The 22,624-nt window shown below is 46.2% G+C and overlaps 1 protein-coding gene across 1 annotated transcript in view; it reads left to right on the top strand.

Moving 5' to 3' along the window:
• The window catches only part of ABCC12 (ATP binding cassette subfamily C member 12), a 76,082-nt gene that overhangs the window by 34,402 nt on the left and 19,056 nt on the right, over positions 1 to 22,624 (top strand). The window contains 14 exon segments of the mRNA XM_078358393.1: positions 849 to 983; positions 1,097 to 1,142; positions 1,145 to 1,180; positions 1,251 to 1,316; positions 4,245 to 4,297; positions 4,300 to 4,342; positions 5,312 to 5,374; positions 6,582 to 6,730; positions 7,306 to 7,381; positions 7,384 to 7,502; positions 8,266 to 8,468; positions 9,299 to 9,322; positions 16,531 to 16,668; positions 20,918 to 21,104. Coding sequence (XP_078214519.1) covers positions 849 to 983; positions 1,097 to 1,142; positions 1,145 to 1,180; positions 1,251 to 1,316; positions 4,245 to 4,297; positions 4,300 to 4,342; positions 5,312 to 5,374; positions 6,582 to 6,730; positions 7,306 to 7,381; positions 7,384 to 7,502; positions 8,266 to 8,468; positions 9,299 to 9,322; positions 16,531 to 16,668; positions 20,918 to 21,104 — 1,338 coding nt within the window.

Below are 22,624 nucleotides of genomic sequence, written 5' to 3'. Positions count from 1 at the left end.
CAGGGATGATGAGGGAGCCTTGTCATGTTAGAACAGGGGAAGACCTTCCTGAAGATCGTATTTCCCCTCCCTACTAAGTCCTGCCTGCAGTGACTGTCAATTTTATTTTCCAAATCTTCATGATCAGTTTTCTATTTATTTATTTATTTATTTATTTTAAGATGGAGTCTTGCTCTGTCACCCAGGGTGGAGTGCAGTGGCGCCTTCTCAGCTTACTGCAACCTCCGTCTCTTGAGTTCAAGCTGTTCTCCTGACTCAGCCTCCTGAGTAGCTGGATTATAGGTGCGTGCCATCACACCCGGCTAAGTTTTGTATTTTTAGTAGAGATGAGTTTTCACCATGTTGACCAGGCAGGTCTCGAACTTCTGACCTCAGGTGATTCACCTTCCTCAGCCTCCCAAAGTGCTGGGATTATAGGCATGAGTCACTGCACCCAGCCATGGTCAGATTTCTTAAGAAGGCAGCTCATTGAAGGAGCAGTGGCAAAGGAAGATGGAGTGTGCTTCACTGTGACGGCCAAAGGCTGGTTGGCTTCTTTTGTACTCATGAGACCTGTGGGTACTCGATGAGTGGTTCTCTGTTAGGGGTCAGTCTGCCCCCAGGAGGCACTTGGCAGTGTCTGGAGTCATGATGGCTTGTCACACCTCCGGGAGGGGGTGCTACCCGCATCTGGTGGGTAGAGGTCAGGAAGGTTGGTAAAGGTCCTACAGTGCACAAGACAGCCCCACAAACAGAGAATTATCTGGCCCCTAACGTCAACGGTGCTAACTAATGTTAGAGAAGTTTGGCGTGGGCTCTCCATCCTCTTACCCAGGCAGAAGTTGATTCTCCATCGCTTACCTCTGCAGTTCTTAGAGTCCTGCGATGAAGTTACTTTGTTAGAAGATGGAGATATTTGTGAAATGGGAAGCCACAAGGAGTTAATGGAGGAGAGAGGGCATTATGCAGAACTGATTCACGACCTGCGAGGATTGCAGCTCAAGGTAACTCACACCTGGGCAGGTGTGGGAGGGACTGGGGAGGAACCCCTTGGGATTTTCTGCCTGGGAGAGGTCCTGTCACTTAGCTTTCAGAAGGAATTTCATTTTGTCTCCAGGATCCTGAACACCTTCATAATGAAGCAAAGGTGGAAGCCTTCAAGGAGAACCTGCCGAGAGAGAGGAAGATGCTGGTATGATCGGTTAGAATCCCATCCTTCTTACTGTCCTTGGCTTGAATGGACACTGATCTGTCTTTTTTTCTCACCCTAGTTTTGGCTATATGAAATGAGAAAGATGAAGGAAAAGAATCTGAAACAGGCTCAGAATTTGTAGACAGAAAAGATATTTACTACTCATTCCCTCAATCACATACGCTTAAGGATGTGTTGGGCATCTACTGTTTGGGATACATACAGTGTAGACACTGTGCGTGGCATTTTGAGTAGCTAGAATTGGATGGTCTAGGATAGTGTGCGCCTTGGGGCTCCACTGCCAAAGTCCAAGTTTTGGCTTTCCCACTTACTAGTTTTGTGAGCTTGAGCAGGACTCTTGGCCACTCTGAACCTTACTTACCTTCCTGATCCACAAAATGAGGAAATAGTACCAACCACAGTTTCTTGTAAAGATTAAATGAGAAAATATACATAATGTGCTTCACACAGTGCCTGACACACAGTGATGCTCAATAGTTATTATGAGCTGGAGAGATCGAGTTAATGTACAGGGATTAGTTAGAGGTAAAGGCAGACCCAAGAGCTGTCTCCCACTCTTTATGGGGAGCATTGAGAACGGATTATGAAGCCGTGAAGGGATCGAGGTGGGACAAGGTTATTCATTCTTTCAACAGATAAAGGCTAAGCATTAACTGTGTGCCTGGAACTAAGCTGGGCTAGGGAGAGCAAGAAGAGAGGCCCATGTTCTCTCTTGTGGTCTGGTGCGGACTCAGGCAGATGGGTAACTGTGGGGAACCAGTAAGAGTAATGGGGAATTTGGGTGAGAGAAACACACGTCAGGGAGGGCTTCACAGCGGGGCAGCCTTTGGACTGGTCCTTCAAGCATGTACAGGATTTTGCTGGGGACACTGCAGTGAGAAGGTGGGAAAGGGTGGAGGGCTTGAGGCTGAGGGCAGGAAGAGATTCCAGGGAGGTGGGGAGGTGAGATGTGGAAGATGAGCCTGGTGAGAGCCAGCTGGTCAGGTCACCTCTTCTCCTCCTTAGATACCCTGCCTTCATTCACTCCACATCCTCACAGCACCCACTCTGTCCCCTGCCCTGTGGTGGACACAGAGAGGATGGGGTTAATAGTCCTCAGAGTACACACAGCAAAGTGGCTTTCCAAGTTAGAGTTCTGTTCCTCAATAATGCACAGTCAAAAAAAAAAAAAAAAACTTAGCACATTTTGTTACATTTAAGACGCCATCCATTTTTTAATGCCACCACCATTTGACCTCCCACTTGGAAAGAAAAAATAACCTCTGCTAATTGAATGACATGACATAGTAGAAAATGGAAGGCACATCCAGATTCCAGAGCTGGTACAATGTGGGGGAAAGAAGTGAGGCTTCGAATCGATGAGATCTGGCATCCTCAATGGCACTTGTGATGAATGCATGCACATTCGGAAAGACAACAAATTTTTGTCTTTCAGAGGCTTCCAGGGCTCAAGTACCCAGATATCTCTTCTGTGCATTTTGGAGAAACCCCCAGGCTGCCCGGGATTTGGGGTTCCGTGAAGAGAGTAATCCCTGCTGCTCACTTAATCACTCACCCTTCACTGGAGAGGAAAGTGTAATTGTGAAATTTCACCCTGGAGAGAGACCAGGTCCTCAATGATAGACAACTGGGCTATCAAAGGCTGTGAAAGCTGGAGGAGGGGAGGCACTCGCGAACCGGTTACAGACAACACTGTCCACCTGCCTGGCATCACAGCATCTTCTAAGGCACAGCCGAGGCAAACAGAGCATCAGCAGCACACTGCCCTGGCCTGCGGGCTGCAAGGGGACATGACCAGCTCCTTTTGTGCTCCCGGATGCCGTTCATTAAGATCTGCCCACATGCTGAGGCATCTCCCTCATTTTGCAGTTTCAGAGGGAGACACAATGAGCTGAAGTCGGGCTGAACATTTTCAAAGGAGCTCCAGGTTCCCAGGCAGCAAGTATAATGGTGGCTCTATTCAGCAAGGTGCCTTTGAGGTGTGAAAATGTTTCTGGTGGGCCAGGGTGCACAGAGTCCATATGCAGGGTGCCCCCTCTTCTAACTCTATTTATCGCTGTTTATAAAAGCTAAGTACGGTGTATGATTCTGCTTTGGAGCTGATATTTTCATGTTTCTCTGTGGAGAAGCAGAAGAGAGCTGCACTCAGTACTGGCTCCTGGGAGCTGTTTAGCCAACATCTCTTTCCTCCAAAATTGTGTTTCCATGAGAACTTGACCGTCACTTTCCCTTCCCCTTGGGGAATGGAAAGGACCTGGGACAGACATCAGGGGAATCAGGTATCCATGCAGCAGCCGACCTAGGGGGATACGCTGGTTTTCTTCTGCATGGCGTGAACTCTGAGAACATTGGACCTGCCTTTTTCTTGCTTACTCTGCAGCAGATGACACAGGTGCCCTTACCTCTTTAGCATGCCAAGCCCCCTCCCAAATCCCACCTCTGCATTCCTTTGCCTGGGGGCTCTTTCTAGGAGATACCAGCTACATGTCAAGCTGGAAGTTCTGGGGAATTAACAGCCCTACCCAGGGAGTGGCCCTCACCCCATGGCTGATAGGAATCAGTATAGAAAAATCCCAGATCTCTATCATCACGTGGAAAAGCCCTGAGTGTGTGTCTGTTCTGGTTCTGAGATTTCTCCACATGGGATGAAGCCCCAGTGGCTCACAGTGGTCACTGGCTTGGTGACATGCCTTTTATTGTTGCCTTCCCTTTTTTACTCCATTTGGCTCCCAGATAAGCCACATGTATTCATAGGCTCTTCTTGGGTGCTGCTTCTACGGGAACTATACCAAGACAACCCTTGCATTCCCAGGGCTGAGCACATAGTAGGTGCTTAATAAATATTTCTCAAGAGATCAGAAGCTTACTTCACAGGGCTGTACTGAGGACCAAGTAGCACAAAATGAGCAAAAGTGTTGGAAATTGAGAGCGTGGGACAAGTAGAAGGACGTGTCACAGTCCTTTTAGTGGTGCTGAGGAGTCCAAGAGGGGCTGTGCCTGCCTCGATGGGCCCCTGCCTCAGCAGTGAGTGCCATGGCACATGTGTTCATCTCCACAGTTCCTGCGCACCAGCTCATCCAGACTGAATCCCCCTAGGAAGGAACTGTGTCACCTGGAAAACATGTGACAAATACATTAAGGCTTCTGGAGGTTTGATATAAAACAACAGCTATCTTGATTTAATTTGCATTTTAAAAATCCTGTCTTAAACTGTTGGGTTCACGTTTTATGATTTCTTTAACAATTACCCTCTTTACGCTAGGGCCATCTATCAATGCTTTTATTTTTTCCCCTCCTAAAAACTAACGTCTGATAATACAGCCTTTTAAATGGAATCATTCTTTACCTCCATTAAAGCTGCCAGACTCTTTTATTGGAGTGGAGTGAGCAGTAGCATGAACCATACCCTTTGCACTCCAGTGGCTCCATACAGCAGTGGCCAGTCCGTTGCCAGCCTTCCATACTAAATGCTCATCTCACTGTGCAAAGCATGCCTGTAGCTTCATTCCCTGTCTCTCTCTAGTGAGACTGGGTTTTCTTTTTCCTTTTTTTTTTTTGAGATGAAGTCTTGCTCTGTCGCCTAGGCTGGAGTGCAATGGTGTGATCTCGGCTCACTGCAACCTTCGCCTCCCAGGTTCAAGTGATTCTCCTGCCTCAGCCCCCTGAGTAGCTGGGATTACAGGCACCCACCACCATGCCTGGCTAATTTTTGTATTTTTAGTAGAGACCAGGTTTCACCAGGTTGGCCAGGCTGATCTCAGGTGATCTGCCTGCCTTGGCTTCCCAAAGTGCTGGGATTACAGACGGGAACCACCGTGCCCAGCCTTCCTTGGTTTCTTTTTAAAGACTAGTGAGTTAGTTCTATTAAAGTGCACACTGGTGGTTTTTCAGGTATGTTCACTGTTTGGACCCATTTTCCAACCAGGTAGAACAGCTGTCCCCACGGTTCAGGGCCTCAACACCCAGATGTGCCACACTAGCCTAACAGGTGGTTTCCAGGTGTGGGGGTCCTTTTCCTGCAGGCTTTGAATTTCCCACCATGGTTGGGTCCTGAGGAAGGTCAGCCTCTGCCACGCACTCACATCTGCAGCCCCCTGGGCCTCTCCCCTCCTCTTGCAGGGCACCTCCGTTCTCTCGTCACTGTGTTCCTCTTCCTCCTGATGATCGGCAGCTCTGTGTTCAGTAACTTGTGACAAGGGCTCACAGGTGAGTTTCCCTTTGGCATTGGAAGATGCCAAGTCTGTGTCTTGGAGTAAAACGCTGCTGCCAGAGCATCTGACTGCCTCCACCACCATGCCATGAGCCCACGTGCACCCCTCTGCCCTTTTCAACAAGTGGAGGTCAGATGCTTATACCACAGGACTCAAATCCCTGGAATCCTCTTTGATTTTGCAAGACAAGCAGGGTGTCTATACTTTTAGGTACGAGTGTCGGATTTTAAAGGGCTGCCTAAAGAAGATGTGTGCCCCAGCATGTCTGGAATCAGGGACATACAAGATTGGTTCAGTTTCACAGCCTCTGAAGTTTCCTCCAGGAAAGCTTAAAGCTTAACACAGATTTGTGTCTTCCTAAAGAGAAACTGGCATCTTGTTACAGACTCTGCCTGGTGCCAGAAGGTCCCACGTGGCTCTTCTCCCCAAAGTCCTCTCTGCATGAACAGGATGGGCAAGCATTAGATTCAGGCCCAGCAACTGCCATGTAGCCATGGGGGTCACTTCTCTGCAGGGCCCTTCCTGGGAAGAACTGATGTGTTTGCTCTCTCTCGAGCTTTCTGGAGCTCTCCCAGCTTTTGGTCAATGGTCTCAAAGCTTTCCTGGAGCCCTGGGGAATGCTGTGGGAGTGCCAGCCCATCCTCTATGATTACATTTGGTACAGCTCCATTGCTATGACAACCAAAAAGAGGTGGCACTGGGGAGACAGGGGCAGGGGAGAGGCTGCTGGGCACAGCTTTCTGAAGCTAATTCCAGGGTGAGAGGCCAATGGGTGGCCTGCTCTGTGCAGAAATAGAGACCTATCTCTGGAATAGACATATTCTCCCACATCCTACCTCACCAAGAGTGCTGTCCTTGGAGAGCCTGAGTTTTCGGGTCAAGATGCAGCCTCCTCCCAGGCTTGGTGCTACCCCAGGAGTCCCACTGCCCTTGGCTGATTAAGCACACTGCCATGGTGGCTGAACTGCATGTTTGGCCCTGGTGCCCCGGCACAATCAAAGGCACAGGAATGTCTCCTCTTCAAGCTGGGCCTTCAGCTCCCCAGAGATACTTTTGCTTTTAAGGATGTTTATCCATCAGCCACCTCTGGATTACATTTCCATTATGACTGTAATCAGCAAAATGGCATTTAGAAGAAAGATGCTTGTTTGCTCCCCATGGGCAGTCTTGACTTTTAGCACACAGAGCAGAGAAAAATGAAACGGCCAATTTCTCAGGTCGAGGAGATGCCCTCTCCCCAGAAATGCTGGCAAAATTGTGTGTTCTCACTGGGCAGGACAGAGCCACAGATCCTTTGAATCCTCTGAGAGCCACTTGTATTCACTGGGTATCCTCTCCAGCAAAGACCCCAGGGCAGTATACCCTCTAAGTTACCCCTTGGGAGAAAGAAAGGGAAGGAACTGTGGAGCTGGCCTGTCACACACAGAAGCCCCCCAAGTCGCCCCGAAGGCCTGGTGGCTGCTGCTACACAGCTCAGCACGCTGAAGGTCCATTCCTCTGTCCGCTCTGGGCTGCCTGAGGGTTACTCCTCCAGCATCATGGAATTATGATTCCCGGTTTGCCTCTCTGCTCCTCCCTGCCCAGCATTGCTCCTAGTCTCTGGAGGCGCAGTGAGCTTTGGGGATGTCTGCCCGGCTACCACCTGGTTTCTGTGCTTTGTTGTTCCCACTGACTGTGCTGAACTCACAAGTCAGGTGCCCCTTGGGGTCATGAGTGCCAGCAGGAGGAACACACAAAGCTCAGAGACTCGGGAAGGGAACAGACTCAATTGTACCCACGTGACTCATTCAAAACAGTCATATACTTCTTTCTAATTTCTTCTCTCTGGAAAGGTTCTCTGGAAAATTCCTGTTCTCCTGACAGTTTATCAATTCTTGGTGCTTCTCTTGCTTTTCTCCAAAGGTGATCTGTGGGCCCCAGGGCAACATGACCATGTGTGAGATTGGTGCAGTGCTGGCAGGCATCAGGCAGCATGTGTACCATGGGTGTACGCTGCAAGCATGGTGTCCGTGCTGGTGTTTGGTGACACCAAAGGCTTTACCTTCACTAAGTTCACACTGATGGCATTCTTCTCACTGTATGACATGGTGTTTGGTAAGGTATGGCACAAGCGTTGTAGGTGAGCCCTGTTACTTAGTCAACAAGTTTACAGAGCACCTGCTGTGTGCCAGGCACGGTGCTGGGGTCTGGGAACAGCCACAGCTCTCATAGATCTTGCGGTCTAGACTGGGAAGGGTGTCCGAAATAGCAAATTACCAACTGAAGGTAGATTCCAGGGAGCTGTGGGGGTGGATCAGCAGCCCTGAGCCTGGGCTGGCGGTGGAGGCAGGGGAGGCCATGCTGCAGCAGAGATGTGCAGGCCAAGAAAGCATCTCCTGCTCCAAAGAGCCCTGAGTGTGACAAGAGGTCCTTCCAGCCCCCTCCGCATTTCACTACTGTGGTGGGTGGCAGCCACGGGCTCAGAGGGCCATGGCTAGAGCATATGGGTGGGGCCCACACTTTGGAGGTAAAGAGACAAAGTGGGACTTGGCATTTTATTGCACGGGGCACAAAATTCCTTCCTCTGACAAAGGCATCAGCCTCTCCCGTCTCAGGCTGCATCCCAGATTTGGACGGGAGGACTGACCTATAGGGGTTCTCTCGGGATCTCTGCACAGAGACTGACTCTCCCCCACATTCACGCTTATTCATGGTGGCCACAAGATTATAGTGCGTCCGCCATTTCCCGAGGTCACCTGACACACTGTGTTGTGCCCTGGAAAAAAGGTCAGGCCCTGTGCTCACAATTCCAGCAACAGCAAAGTGGCGGGGTTTATTAAGCATGCACCTGGACTTCAGTTGACTCTCTACCGTTCTCCACAGATCTTGAAGATCCCACTGAGCTTCTTTGACATGACTCCTACTGGCAGGGTAACGAACCGTTTTTCCAAGGATATGGACGAGCTGGATGTGGGGCTGCCATTTCACGCAGAGGACTTTCTACAGCAGTTTTCTATGGTGGTGTTTATTCTCATAGTGTTGGCTGCTGTGTTACCTAATTTCCTTATAGTTGTGGTGATTTTGTTGCTAGAGGCTTCCTCATTCTCTTACAGTAGGCCTATGTGCTATTTAGAGGAGAAAACAACACACATACACACACACACACACACACACTATGCACAGTGACTGGGTATCAGGTGATATTGATATTGAGCATTGAGTGCTTGCTATCTTCACTGATGGTCTATGTTGGAAACAGGTTTGTAACTTTGGGAAAATCCACACTGAGACAATGGATTACTCAGCAAGGCTAGTTTTACTTCCTGCAGGAAGGGTGCAACTCGCTGGCAGTCTTGCCCCGAGAGCACACCTGAACAAGGGAGACAGGGACATTTATAACTTTCATAACCTGATGCAATCATCCTACTGCTGTATTCAGTTTCCATTGGTCAGAATGGGATCTCACATTCTATGCTTGACCTGATTGGCTAAAAACCTGGAAAGTTTCTGAAGAAGTAAATGCAGAGGAAAACAAAGGAAAAGAGGAAGTAACTTGAGGAATGCTTAGAGCAGCGATACCATTTTCAAATAAGGAAGGGGAATAAGCTTTGACCTAAGACTTGCCTGGGCTTGTCTGGGCATGTCAGGGCAAATATCTAGGTTAAAGTGTAAGAACTAAGAACACGGGATGCACTTATTCCTTTATTATGACTAACAGCCACCTTAAGTTTATTAGCAAAAGCCTTTTTTTTTTTTTTTTTTGAGATGGAGTCTCACTCTGTCGTCCAGGCTGGAATACAATGGAAACCTTGGCTCATTGCAGCCTGCACCGCCCAGGTTCCTGAGCAGCTCCTGAGCAGCTGGGACTACAGGCACCCACCACCATGCCCTGCTGATTTTAGTATTTTTAGTTGAGACAGGGTTTCACCATATTGGTCAGGTTGGTCTGGAACTCCCGACCTTGTGATCTACCTGCCTTGGCCTCCCAAAATGCTGGGATTACAGGCATAAGCCACTGTACCTGGCCAGCAAAAGCTTTAAGTAAATTAACCTTTGAAGAAACTATTATTTATTTGTAATGAACTAAGAGGAAAGTTTGAAGAGGAACCTTTTAATTATTCTCATTTTCTGTGATTCCTCCTTTTTTCTATTTATAATTCCGCTTCAAACTTATTTAACATGTCTTGACTCAGTTCTTCTGTTTGTTCTTCTAAAAGAAGTAATCTATCTGAACAGGGTGGAGGAGGGGTTGGGATATTTTAGTAAGAGTTGTGTCTACTACCCTCTACTTGAGTCCTTGGATGCATGGTATGACACAACATCTAACAAGAATAAGAATATTTAGAGAGGTAAGAATTGAGGTTATGGTTTCTTTCCATTGACCGAACCACCTTTTGAAACAATTTGAAATAGGGTTATTGATGTCAGAATTTTTAGCTAGCTCATTTGACAAAGCAGCAGGTCCTTGGAGGGTTTTTGTTATGCTCCCATTGGGAGCAATGTTGTTTGGAATAAAGGTACAACACTAGATTTTAATCATAACAGAAACAGCACCTTTCTCCACTAATACCATATTTAGGGTTATGCTATTTTCTTAGGCCACTGGCTAGTGGATCCTAATTGTTCAGCTATTCCTTTGACAGCGTCTTTGGTATAGTTAACAAATCGCTGTCAGTTGTAATAAATGTAGTTTATCTAATCTACATTTTTTTATTAATTGTTACCTACCAGAGCAACATTGACTTAAAGCTTGCAGCTCTCTGATCTTGGGCTTTAAATTCATTTGGAACTCCTCTTGGGACCTCATTTGCATCTAAGTACACACGAGAATCAAAAGACCTATAAGGAGCTTCTCCTATTTGCTGATGTTGTAATTTCTCTTTCTCCGATTGATGAAATGCCAGGGTAAAACAGATAGCCAACTGGACTAGTGTGCAAATGTTGCTCCAATTATTTGGCAGAGTACCAGTAAAGGTCCTTTACGATACCACCACACATCCATTCAGGGATGAGTAAGGGAGGACTGATGAGCCAGCTCTCAGAAGTGCCTGATTTCACTGCATTCTGTTAAGTTTCCAAAGAACAGTAAGTTCTCCTCCTGTCATGAGGGACATGAGGCAAACTTCATCTTGTGAAATGGAGGCTGTATGGCTCTCGGGGGCTGACCCACAGGCTGTTGAACCTCAGGAAATAGCAGTGGAAGAACTTGGCACAATTTGTTATTCCAGGCATTGGAATCCTGAGAAATCCATGTCTCCTTGATTTGGGGACCATCCAGGTGGAAAGGGGACAACCTGGGCCTCTGGCCTACCGTGCACACAACCATAACAGTGGCATTTATTTAAGGCGCAAACGGAGTATTTAATCCATTCTAACCAGGCATTTGCGTCCTTTTATCCGGTTTCAATGGCTATGGTTTGCCTTAGGTCCTCTGCTTCCACCATTGAGACTCTGGTTTTGTCATTATGTCTAGGAAGAGTGATTGATAAAGAGGTTGAAGGAGCAATAAAGTACATTTCAAAAATTTCTTTAGGACCCTTTCTTGAAATGTCATCTCCTGTACTGTACCATAAATATGACTTAATGAAGGAGAAGAGTTTTCAGATGTTGCAATAACAATAGTAGCTGTATAGGATTACATTGGTTATATTGACAGCTAGAAGGAGTAATTCCTTTGATGAAGTGGATTTGTAGTTTTAAGGATGGACAAAGACCTGTGGAAGCAGTCTATCTTAACCCTTTGCTGTTCCATATGACATTAGGCTAAGCAGAACATAGAGATTCTGTTTTTGAGGGACAAGAGTCTGATTCATACCAATCACAAATACGGCTACTATTCCCTGGAATACTAGTATCCTTAGAGGAACGCATTATATCTTCCTAATATGAGGAAGTCTAAGAGGGACAGAGACATCGTTCCGAAGCAGCAAGCAAATCTCTAGTCATAACTAAACAGACATCAAAGCAACAACATGAGGTGAGCCAGAACTAATCACATTAATAACAAGACGGGGAGGCTAAAGGAGGAAAAGAAAAAGAAAGGAAAGCTAGATAGACTACGCTTTTCTTAGCTTTAACTCGGTATGGTCTGATCCCGGAACAACAGCCCATGATTCTAATGGTGATGGCACTTTCTTGACTTGGGTGTGATGTGTCTATCTCTTTTCTGTTGTGCGAACAGCAGTTTTGGTGGCTAGCAGCATGAGGAAGGGTGGTCTCCAGGCTGGTACTGGTGTACTGGAAATTCTTGGCGTGGTGCCTGTGCTAGGAGACTTTCTATAATCTTTGTTAAACAGCAGGTTAGTATTTAAGAAAAACCTGTTGTGCTTTTATTTTGATGTCCAGTTTACAGAAAATCTGGATAATACCTCTTTAACTTTAGCTGATATGTTTACACACCAAATTTCCTTTATAATTAAGATTTCAAAACGTGCTTACACTTTCAAAACAAAAATTATACAATATTTCTTGCATAAATTCCTTTTTATGATGTATTTCACAACTATCAGAGACAATCTTACAATCTTAACTTTCTAACTTTGTTTAATAACTTTCCTTATTAAAGATGGATTCTTTTTTGAGACGGGGTTTCCCTCTTGTTACCCAGACTGGAGTGTAATGGTGCAATCTCAGCTTATGCAACGTCCACCTCCCAGGTTCAAGCGATTCTCCTGCCTCAGCTTCCCCAGTAGCTGGGATTACAGGCATGAGCCACCTCCACACCCAGCTAATTTTTGTATTTTTAGTAGAGATGGGGTTTCACCATGTTGGCCAGGCTGGTCTCTAATTCCTGACCTCAGGTAATCCACCTGCCTTGGCCTCCCAAAGTGCTGGGATTATAGGCATGAGCCACCATGCCTGGTGTAAGCCACATTCTTATATTTATAACTTTCTTAATATTTCTTTCTCTTCTTCCTAATTTCTCTCCTTTGTGTCTCCTTCTCTCTTTGCCTCCTTGTCTCTCTCTCTCTGTCTCTCTGCCTTTCTTTCTCTTTGACTTCTCTTTGACTTTGTCTCTTTCTCTTACTATTTCTCTCTCTTACTCTCTCTCTGACTCTCTGTCTCTCTCTCTCTCTCTTGCTTTCCAAGTCTACTGTTTCTTTCCTTGAAAAGAGAATATTTAGAATGGACATTAACTCTAAGTATATATCTGGGGACCTAAAAATTGATCAATCTGTTCTGCTACCCAATCTGGATCATCTAATAATGGCTTAAATTCTGTCTTTAGACTCCAGACCTTCGAAGCAGTTAAGGGAGCATTCACATAACCAACTGCAACTCCTTCTTGAGGCTTCACAAAACTAACTGTGCCTCCTTCTTGAGGCATCTTCTTTAGAGAAAAAGAAAAAAGCTTTGAAACTGAAGCTGACTCCTTGGAAGAAGAGGGAAAAGGAAAACTCTGAATATCTTTTGCATTGCTCTATCTCCTGCCAGAGCCCTTTCTTCAAGGAAGAACATGCAGGCTGGCAATGATCTGGCTTTTGACGTGCTTTCCCAAGAACCTGGTTATACGGGGGAGTAGGGAATTCTGGGTTGGGTTTTGAGGCAGCAGCCTGCTCAGGGAGGAGAAAGCAGTGCAATGGGGATGGTGGGAGCAGGAGTTGGAGCTGGAACTGAGGGAAGATGGTCTAAAGGGTCCCAGTTACATGTGGCCTGCTCGTGGGTAACAGCGCCACCCTTTTTAGGTGAGACTGCTCCTGACTTTATTCTATTCTCTGATTGTTTTCCTCCTCCTCTTAATGAATAGAGGAGAACGGCCCCTGCTGCCAACAGAGAGCATAGTCAATTTTTTTTCTTTCTTTCTCTCTCTCTTTTTTTCTTAAGAGTTGACAGACTTAATCCCCATCCAACCCAAATTTTGGCCAGACAACTGTGGGCTTCAGGATCAGTCCTTTAGTTCAAATAAAACAGCAATACTTTATCATTTGCCATGGAAGACTCAACCCCCCCAAGCTGGGAATCTCTTGCCTATTCTGTTTTTACAGAAGACTCAACCACCAAGCTGGGAATCTCTTGCCTGTTCTGTTTATGGAAGACTCAACCCCCAAAGCTGGGAATCTCTCACCATCTCTGCCCTGGGATGTTGGCCTGTTTTCTCCCTTCCCCCTTCTGAGGGTCCCTTACACTCTTCTCATGCATGCCATCCTCCTTGGCCACTCCCCAGCAGTAGGACTTGTTGCCATTCATGTAACCAAGGTCAGGGGGGCGGAGTGGGGGGGGAGCGGGGGAGTCCCAAAGACGCTCCCAGTTTCCCAATCCGAGGTCCTTGGCCTCTCTTACCCCAAAGAATGGGAAAATGGGCCCTGGAGGTGCAGTGAGCTTACCATTAGAATAAACATCATGGACCCAAAGAGTTTTGCAGAGAGTGATTTATTAGGCAGAGAGAGAGAGAGAGAAAGAGCGCTCTCACACTGTTGTGGGAGGGGAATCTGGAGAAGGATATCCGTAGAGGTAAGGAGCAGCAGAGTTTTAACCCTGGAGTTATTCCCTTCCCATTCATGTTCTTGTCCAATGAGAGGAGTTCTTTCAAACTTCTTCTGGAGTGATTGATCTTTGACTCTGACACTGGAATGGCTGCTTGGTTCACAACGGAGCCCCCTCCTCCCAGAGCTTTCAGCAGGCTTTTTGGACAAAGAAGTCCACCCGCATTTCTCCACCTAGCCCAAGCACAGGAAACCTAGACAAGGAACTGTACATTCCTGGATGGAGGGGTGGAGCCAGAAAACTCCTGCCTTTGAAACCCTGCCCCTTGTGGACCCAGGAAGAATCCCTCATTCGCAAACAACACCACATTCACCCACACGCTCTACCCTCCAGAAGTCAACCATCAAGGAAGTACTTCATCGTCCCTTTGCAACGTTTCCTACCTTGGCTTGTGCATGAGGTTGCCTGGCTAAGGCCTCTGGTCGCCATGGTTTGGAATCTATTTTGTCTGTATTGCTGCGTTGCTAAGAATCCAGGTTTATTTCTTGCACTGGGTAAGTCCTGGCTCTCTCCCCTGGGGCCACTGCAAATAGGTCGGAGGGGCACCTCCCCACAAGAGAGGTCCAAGGACTGCTCCAGAGGGGGAACAGAGTCATGGATGAGCCCCCAAGTTTGTTGGAAATGGGTTTATAACATCGGGAAAAATCCACAAGGCTGAGTAATTATTTTTTTGGTTTAGTAAATGCCAAATGCTATGCTAAGTGCTTTGCCTACATCTGGCATTTTAGCTTCAGCGCAACCCTGAAAGGTGGAAATTATTGGGAAATTAAAGCATTGGTCCCAGGTCAAGAAACTGGTAACCATGATTGCCACTTCTCTGCTGATATGTTCCTAACCATGAGGCTCTACTGTTGTTAAGAGTTTATTTTTGGATGCTTCAGTTCCGTTCAACAAGTGTGCTGATGGTGTCCGTGGACAGTGGCAAATGCAGATGTGGAGATGCACTGGGGCAGGAGAGCTGGCCTCTGTACAGGGACAGGGCAGGTGTGGCCCTGGGAGCTTACACTGTGCCCTAGGGAGCTGGGAGAGCTGGACTCTTGCTGCTGTCTCTCACTGTCCCTGTGGTGGCCCCGAGGAAGTGAAATTGCTACCAGCGGAGGATCGGCAGGTTCTTGGCACCTGTGAGCAAAGAATTGGACAAAACGCGCAAACAAAGCAAGAAAAGAAGGAAGCAACAAAAGCAGAGATTGATTAAAAATGAAAATACACTCTACAAAGTGGGAGCAGGCCTGAGCATAGGGGCTTAACAGCTTAGTTACAGAATTTTCTGGGGCTTAAAAAAATACCTTGTAGAGGTTTCCCATTGGCTACTTTGTGTACACCCTATGCAAATGAAGTAGTGGCCCATGATCAGTCTGATTCGTGGCAAAAAGTGACCAATCAGAGGCTGAAGTGAAGTCACAAAGTTACTGCGATACAAATGAAGTTACTACTATACGAAGTTAGTACTAAGCGAACTTGGCCTGCTACCGGCTTGTTTGGTTGTGGGAGGGGACCAATCAGAGGGACTTTCAGCTTCTCATCTGTCACACAGAAAAGGGCCAGGGTAGCTTTGCAAGGGGAGTAGCTTCTGATCCTTTTGTTACTTAGGCAGGAAATGTTGGGGGTTTCATTTTGATTTAGTTCTAGGAAGTCAGTGTGAGTTGGCCTTAGGTTCCCTGCCTCCAGACTCTATTCTTCTGCCTCAAAATGAAATCGGCTGAGTCACCAAACTCAAGGGTTTATTGTGGTGACCAAATACAAATAATTTCTGAGAGTCATTTACAGGATAAAAGCAAGTCCTGGATGTCATTCTTACAATGGATTCTTTGGGCTCATGTTCCTTTCTGTCATTCCTGTGTTTGATTGTTGTTTCTGTCTGTCCTCCTGTTTATGCCGTTGATTTATTTAGTAAAAGCTCTTTCTCAGCTCTATACCCACCCTTCTAGCTATAAAGACAAGACAGACCAGACCTCATCCTGCCTGAACTATCCAAGTGTTTCCAATCAACCCACTTTTGCTCTGCACTAATGAGGCTTCCCTCCTTGCTGCCCTGGGTTCATTTTAGCTGAGAGTCTGGAAGTTTGATTGTCTTCTCTCTTGGGGGCCAGCCAGCTGCTGTGCATACCCGAGGTCCCTGGTCTCCTGCTCACCAGGGCTTCTGGAGTTTCCACATGAATAGGAGCTACGTCCCATGGGGGTTTGGTTTTAAAGTCAGCTATGATGATGTTCATCCAAAATTACCTTTGAAAATGCCTTTAGAAGGCCACATGTTGGTAATTGACACACTGGGTTTTCTTCCAGAGTTAGAACAGATCACTTTTTCTCTGGCTGGACACCAAAAAGTGGTTGGCTGATATTTAGGAGCTGCACTGTATGAGAGAAATTTTGGTCTTTGAAGACTAGAATCATGCCTTGTAGAGCGAGACTTTCCTGATACAAGAAACACTTAGCATTATGGCAAAATGAAGGCGCAGCAGACTCACGGTTCTCACGCCCCAGCCACTCCCACACCTGGGATGGGCACTGCTGCAGAATGGCAGGCCTACTCCTCATCTCCAGTTAGATGGCACCACTTCTGACTTAAGCACTGTGCTGAGTGCCTAGTTGGCTCTGTATGTGCGAGGGCAAGCCTGATGAGACCTCACTTTGTGGCCCACTTGGCCTCTCTCAATTTTCTTCCAGCATTTTCCACAGAGGAGTCCAAAACCTCAAGAAGGTGGAGAAAGTCAGCTGGTCACCCTGGTTCTCCCATGTCTCCTCCTCCATGGAGGGCCTGGGCATCATTCACGCCTATGGCAAGAAGGAGAACTATAGCACCAAGTGAGTCCCATGTGTGGCCCTGCCCCAGGCCCCCACGCTTCATGCCTGACTCCAATGGGGAGGGCACAGAAGAAGGGAAGTCTGGGCTGCTGGGGACTGCCTGCAGATAAAGGGCTTGAAGAATCAGGAGTCCTTGAAGACACTTGGCCTCATGGCCTCTCTTCCAGCATCTGGGGCCTCAGCAGATGTGAATGAAGGGAGCTTGTTCAATGACAACCTCATTTGTTCTATTTTTTACTCTTAGAGTAAAAATGTATTCGATTCAGGAAGGTAGGGCAAAGGAGAAACAAATCACTTACAGCACCCCCCAACACAAATCTGTTAATTTTTTCATAAATTTCCTTCCAGGTTTTTTCTCTTTTTCTATTCATGGAGTCTTCTTTTTCTTCTTAAGTATTTATAATCATTTCTTACATTTATTTAAATGTTTGAAATAACTTGTTTTATGTTATTACATGTTCCTTATCATTTCTAAAGGCCACCTATCATTTCACTTAGCATTTTCTTCTTTTCAAAATATGTGGACTATGTTAGTAAATCTCTCTGGCATCTTCCAGCATCAAACTTCTAAAATATGCCATAAAATGTATAAATCAGGCTGGGCACAGTGTCTCATGCCTGTAATCCCAGCACTTTGGGAGGCCAAGGTGGGTGGATCATGTGAGTTCAGGAGTTGGAGACCAGCCCAGCCAATGTAGCAAAACCCTCTCTACTAAAAATACAAAAATTAGTTGGGCATGGTGGTGGACACCTGTAACACCAGCTATTCAGGAGGCTGAGGCAGGAGAATCGCTTGAACCCGGGAAGTGGAGGTTATAGTGAGCTGAGACTGCACCCCTGCACTCCAGCCTGGGTGACAGAGTGAAACTTCATCTCAAAAAAATATATATACACACACACATATACACATGTATTTACATTTGTGTATACACACAAACACACACACACATATTATATATATATATATATATATATTAATTATAGTAGGCTCACTGCAGTAACAACAACTCCAAATCTTAGGGAGTTCATACAACAAATTTTTATTTTTCCTGATGTCACAATTTAGTGAGGGTCCATGGTGCAAGGGTAGGGGATTCTACTCCACACTCAGGCAGAGTCTGTTTCCATCTCTTCTGTCCCAAGGGCCCTGGAGTACTCTCTCGGATCCTCTGTGTTGAGACTAGGGGAAAGGCCAGAAAGGAGGACCCATGGGGAATTTAATGGTCCAAACCTAGCAAAGCATCCCAAGATTTCTGCACATTCATTGGCCACATTGGAGTCGCATGGGCTCCCCTGACTGAAAGGGAGGCTGGGAAATGTAGTCCAGCTGTGTCCACAGGAGGAAAAGAAAATGGAGTTTGGTGAATCCATAGCAGCCTTTTCCACATAGATTTTCTATCTTTTCCTTCCTTAAAAAGCTAACACACCCTTCAGAGAGAGAATTAGATGCAGTTCTAAAGGGTGCATGTAATGCATTCTAAGTTTGGAATTGCATTAAATTTATTAAAAAAATAAAAAACCATATAATATATATCTCACTCTATCAACCCAGGCTGGAGTGCAATGGCATGATTTCGGCTCACTGCAACTTCCATCTCCCGGGTTCAAGTGATTATCTTGCCTTAGCCTCCCGAGTTGCTGGGGCTACATGCCCAGCTAATTTTTTATTTTTAGTAGAGACAGGGTTTCACCCGTTGGCCAGGTGCTCTCGAACTCCTGATATCAAGTGATCCACCCACCTTGGCCTCCCAAAGTGTTGCAATTAAAGGCATGTGCCACTGCACCTGGCCTGGCATTGCATTAAATTTAGAATTGCATCTAATTCTCTCTGACACACATTCCCTCCATTTCACCACCCAGGATCTCGGAGTAGACTTGAAACTAAAGACACTTTGTCTTTAGTTCAGTCAGCACCTAATCCTGACCCTAGTTTGACCTGAACATCGTTTGTCAAGAGTCCTGCCTCACGCATAGACCTTTCCAATGTCCTGGCCATGAGTAAAATCCATGGAGCCTACTCACCCACGACAAACACAGATGCAAACTTTGTCTTCCCACAGCTTCTCCTCCAAGATTTCTGAGAGAATCCTCTAGGGAGCCAAGAATGATTGCTGGGGGTTCCCTTCTTTTACTGTTTTTTTTTTTCCACAGGGCTTGGGTTTCTGACGTGTATTGCTTTTGCCACCAGACAAAAACGCTACAGCTTAAAAAAATGTAAAAAGGTTAGAAGGAAAATTCCAGTTTTATTCCAGATAGTGATTTTGTTGCTGTGCAATCCAACCAACCACACAGATAAGACCACAGGTGACTTCCAGGTCGTGGAGGCTATCAGTTGAATTTGTATGCTGTATAGCAACGAGGTAGAAACAGTACCGTGTTTGGAAGAATATTTTGACTAAGCTCTGGGAAAAATAAGTTAGAGTTGAAACAGAGAGGAGGAGAGGGTGGCAGAGCCCAGGGCGGCTGGTTAGAGGGCCTTTCAGGCAGAATTTTGGGAGGACTTTCAGGACAGCATGGAGCAGCAGTGCCTGCAGACATTCTCAACGATGCCAGGGGAGGAATTGTACCTCCTTAGGGCTTTAAGCATGAGAAGGTTTTCGTTTTCCCCCCAATAGTTTCTGTCAGCTGTTCTCACGAAACCCTTCCCTACTAGATCAGGGAAGCCATAGTGGCAATTGAATTTGATGTGTCTTTTGGTTAATGGTCAGCTCAGTGCGGTGAAAATGTCAATCTTGAATGTATTCAAGACACAGGTCTCTTCCACAGAGGCTTGGTGTGGCAAGGCTATGCTGTGTGTGTGTCTGTGTGTGTGTGTGTGTGTGATGGGTGGGGCAGGCTTGCAGTTGAGAAGCACCTGCTTTGTGCTCTTAAACACCCTCTTCCTTTTCTCCAAGCCTGGCTCTTTGATGGCCATGCAGGGGAACTGGGGAGGAGACTGCAGGAAGAACACATCTTCAGGTGACTGGTTGGCACCTCTGGGCCATCCTCCCCTTTCTGCTACCCTTTCCTGCTGCTGTAGTGTGCTGTGCAGATGTGGGATGGCAGCTTGGAGGCCCCAGTAGGGCCAGATCCCCAGCAGTTCTGCTGGCGTTGCTGCATTGGTAAGAGTGGCTGGGTCTTCCTCTGAGTTCTGCCTGGCAGCCCTCACATGGCACTCCTCTGATGTGGAGGCCCCTTTGCTTCGTGCCAGACACCATGGAATTATGACTACAGCCTCCAATGTCATCTTCCCTCTGCTCTCTCGGCCCTAGGAACTATGGAGCTGATGGGATCGGCCTTCCATACATCATGACTCTGCCAGGTACAGTTTCTCCCCTGGCATCATCGTGAACGTCCTCAGGCACTGCTGCTCCATGCTGTCCTGAAACTCCTCCCAAAATTCTGCCTGAAAGACCCTCTGACAAGCCTCCCTGGACTCCACTGCCCTCTCCTCCTCTCTGTTTCAACTCTAACTTATTTTCCCCAGAGCTTAGTCAAAATATTCTTCCAAATACAGCTCTGTTTCTATCACGTAGCTATACAGCATACATATTCAACCGCCATTCATACACACATGGGGAATGAGGAACTCCAGGGGTGCATCTTGCCCTTGTCCCCTGGCTGTGTCATCTCCCTGTCACTCTTCTCTTGCTCCTTTCCCCATCTCCAAACCCTTTGGCTCCATGGATGTGCAGCAGGGATGCAAGGTGTCAGCTTCCTCCCTTTGAAGTGGCTCCCAGCTTTATAAGCAACTGTCTTCAATCTTCTTTCTCTGATTCAGGGAGGGAAATCTGTCATGAACCCTCCCTTCCCTCCTCTATGGTCACAAACATTGACTTGCTTAAAGGTGACCTCCTTCACAACCTGCCTCATCCTTTCTATAGATCGAGGGGGCCAATTGTCAATTCCACAAGGCCTTTGAGGTGAGGCTGACTCCACAATACAGATCCTCCGGAGTTAGAATGTGAAGCACTCAGCACCTTTTCTTCTCGGCTGTGGGTTCTAGCTACCAGTTCTGGGAAAGACAGAAAGAGTCACTTAGTGCCCTACTCTATTGCCACATGAGATTTCCCCAAATGTGTGCAAATCAAAGATGACTAACGTGGCAGATTTTAAGAGTATGGATCTATGTTCGTTTTTGTAAGAGTCTGCTATGTGAGAGTACATTCCCCTCAATTAAAAAGTCCTTGGCCTTATTTCTCCAGTCACCCTAACCCTAAGTCTGCAGAAGCACAACCTGATCTGCTTTTTCTGATTTTCTTGATTTTAGGGTTGAGAGGCTAGACAACAAGAACTCCTGTCACCTCTTCTGCTTCAACTGTACTCACCGGTGGTTAGTGCTAAGAATGGATGTCCTCATCAACATCCTCACCTTCACTGTGGTCTTGATCGTGACCCTGAATTTCTCCTCCCTCACTGCTTCATCCAAAGGCCTGTTATTGTTATACATCATCGAGGTAACGCCTGGTGCAAGGTTGGGCTTAGTCTGGAGGCTCTAGCCTAGAATGTATCAGTGAGGGCACTTTTGGATGGACAGAACAAAAACCCCAACTCGAATGAGTTCAGACAAGAAAGGGAGCTTAGTGGCTCACATCATTAAAAAATAGGATGGTTGTGTGGACTTCAGGTATGGTGGGATCATGGCTCTGGGCTTTGCCCATGCCTTGTGATGACTTTCCTCTTAGGTGACCAGCAGCTTCTGGGGTCTACAGCAGAGAGAAAGCAGAAGGAAAGCATTTCCTGCTCTAGCCACAGAGGCAGAAGCCTGGAGTTTTCCTCTTATTGGATAAATGTAGGCATCCCAGAACTAATTAGTGGTTTGGTGGGATACAGATCCTTGTTTAGGCAAGGGATGGAGTTACACCCATGTCCAACTTTAAGTTACATAGCTGCTTCACTGTGAAGGGAGTGAAATGAACACTGCAGAGATCATCATAATGTCGATGACAAATAATTACTGACTTCTCTTCTTAGTTGCTTTTTTTTCTTGACTAACAATAATAAGTGAACATATGGCGTTGATTGTGATTGGCTTCAGGCCCTGTCTTTTAACTAAATTGATTCATTTCCTCCTCACAACGACTTTCTAATACTGCCATAATCCCCATTTTGCAGATGAAGAAAATGAGCTCCAGAAAGACTTGGCCCAGCCATACAGCTGTCATGGGTGAGGGCCAGGATTTGAACACAGGCTACCTGGACCTCATGTTTGTCTGAATCTTGTTATCTTTGGAAACTTATTTGATATAGTCCTTATTCTTAGTGCTCTGAAATTCTGGGATAATGCATCTGAATGAGGATCTTTATTCATATGTTCTGTTTGATGCTGAGGGTTCTTTTAAAGTCAAATTTCTCATCAGTTTGGATAATTTTCTTCTTTTTCTCCTTCATTTTGACAATGTCCTCTTATTCTTCGTTTTTCCTTACTGTATTCATGTAGGTGAAAATGGAATGTCTTATACCAATTCTCTATGTTTCTTTTTCTTTTCACTCAAAGTTTCCATGTTCTTGCCTTTTTATCTTTATTGTGGGAATTTTTGTCATCTTTACCATTCAGCCATTCTTTTGAATTTTAAATTTGGCTACCATACCTTCATATATTTAATTTCCACAAGCTCTTTTTCTCTGAGTGTTTCAAAGAATCACTTTTTACATGGGTGCAATGTATTTTTGAATCTCTCTGAGGATACTAATATTAATTAGTGTATTAGTCTGTTTTTACACTAATGATGAAGACACAATCAAGACTGGGTGATTTATAAAGAAAAAGAGGTTTAATGGACTCACAGTTCCATGTGGGTAGGGAGGCCTCACAATTATGGTGGAAGGTGAAAGCCACACCTTACATGGTGGCCGACAAGAGGGCATGAGAGCTAAGAGAAAGGGCAAACCCCTTATAAAACCATCAGCTGTCATGAGACTTCTTCACCACCATGAGAACAGTATGGGGGAAATCGCCCCTATGATTCAGTTATCT

The sequence above is a fragment of the Callithrix jacchus genome, chromosome 20, assembly GCF_049354715.1.
Source record: "Callithrix jacchus isolate 240 chromosome 20, calJac240_pri, whole genome shotgun sequence".
Classification (NCBI taxonomy): domain Eukaryota; kingdom Metazoa; phylum Chordata; class Mammalia; order Primates; family Cebidae; genus Callithrix; species Callithrix jacchus.
This window is presented reverse-complemented; position numbering and strand designations above follow the sequence as displayed.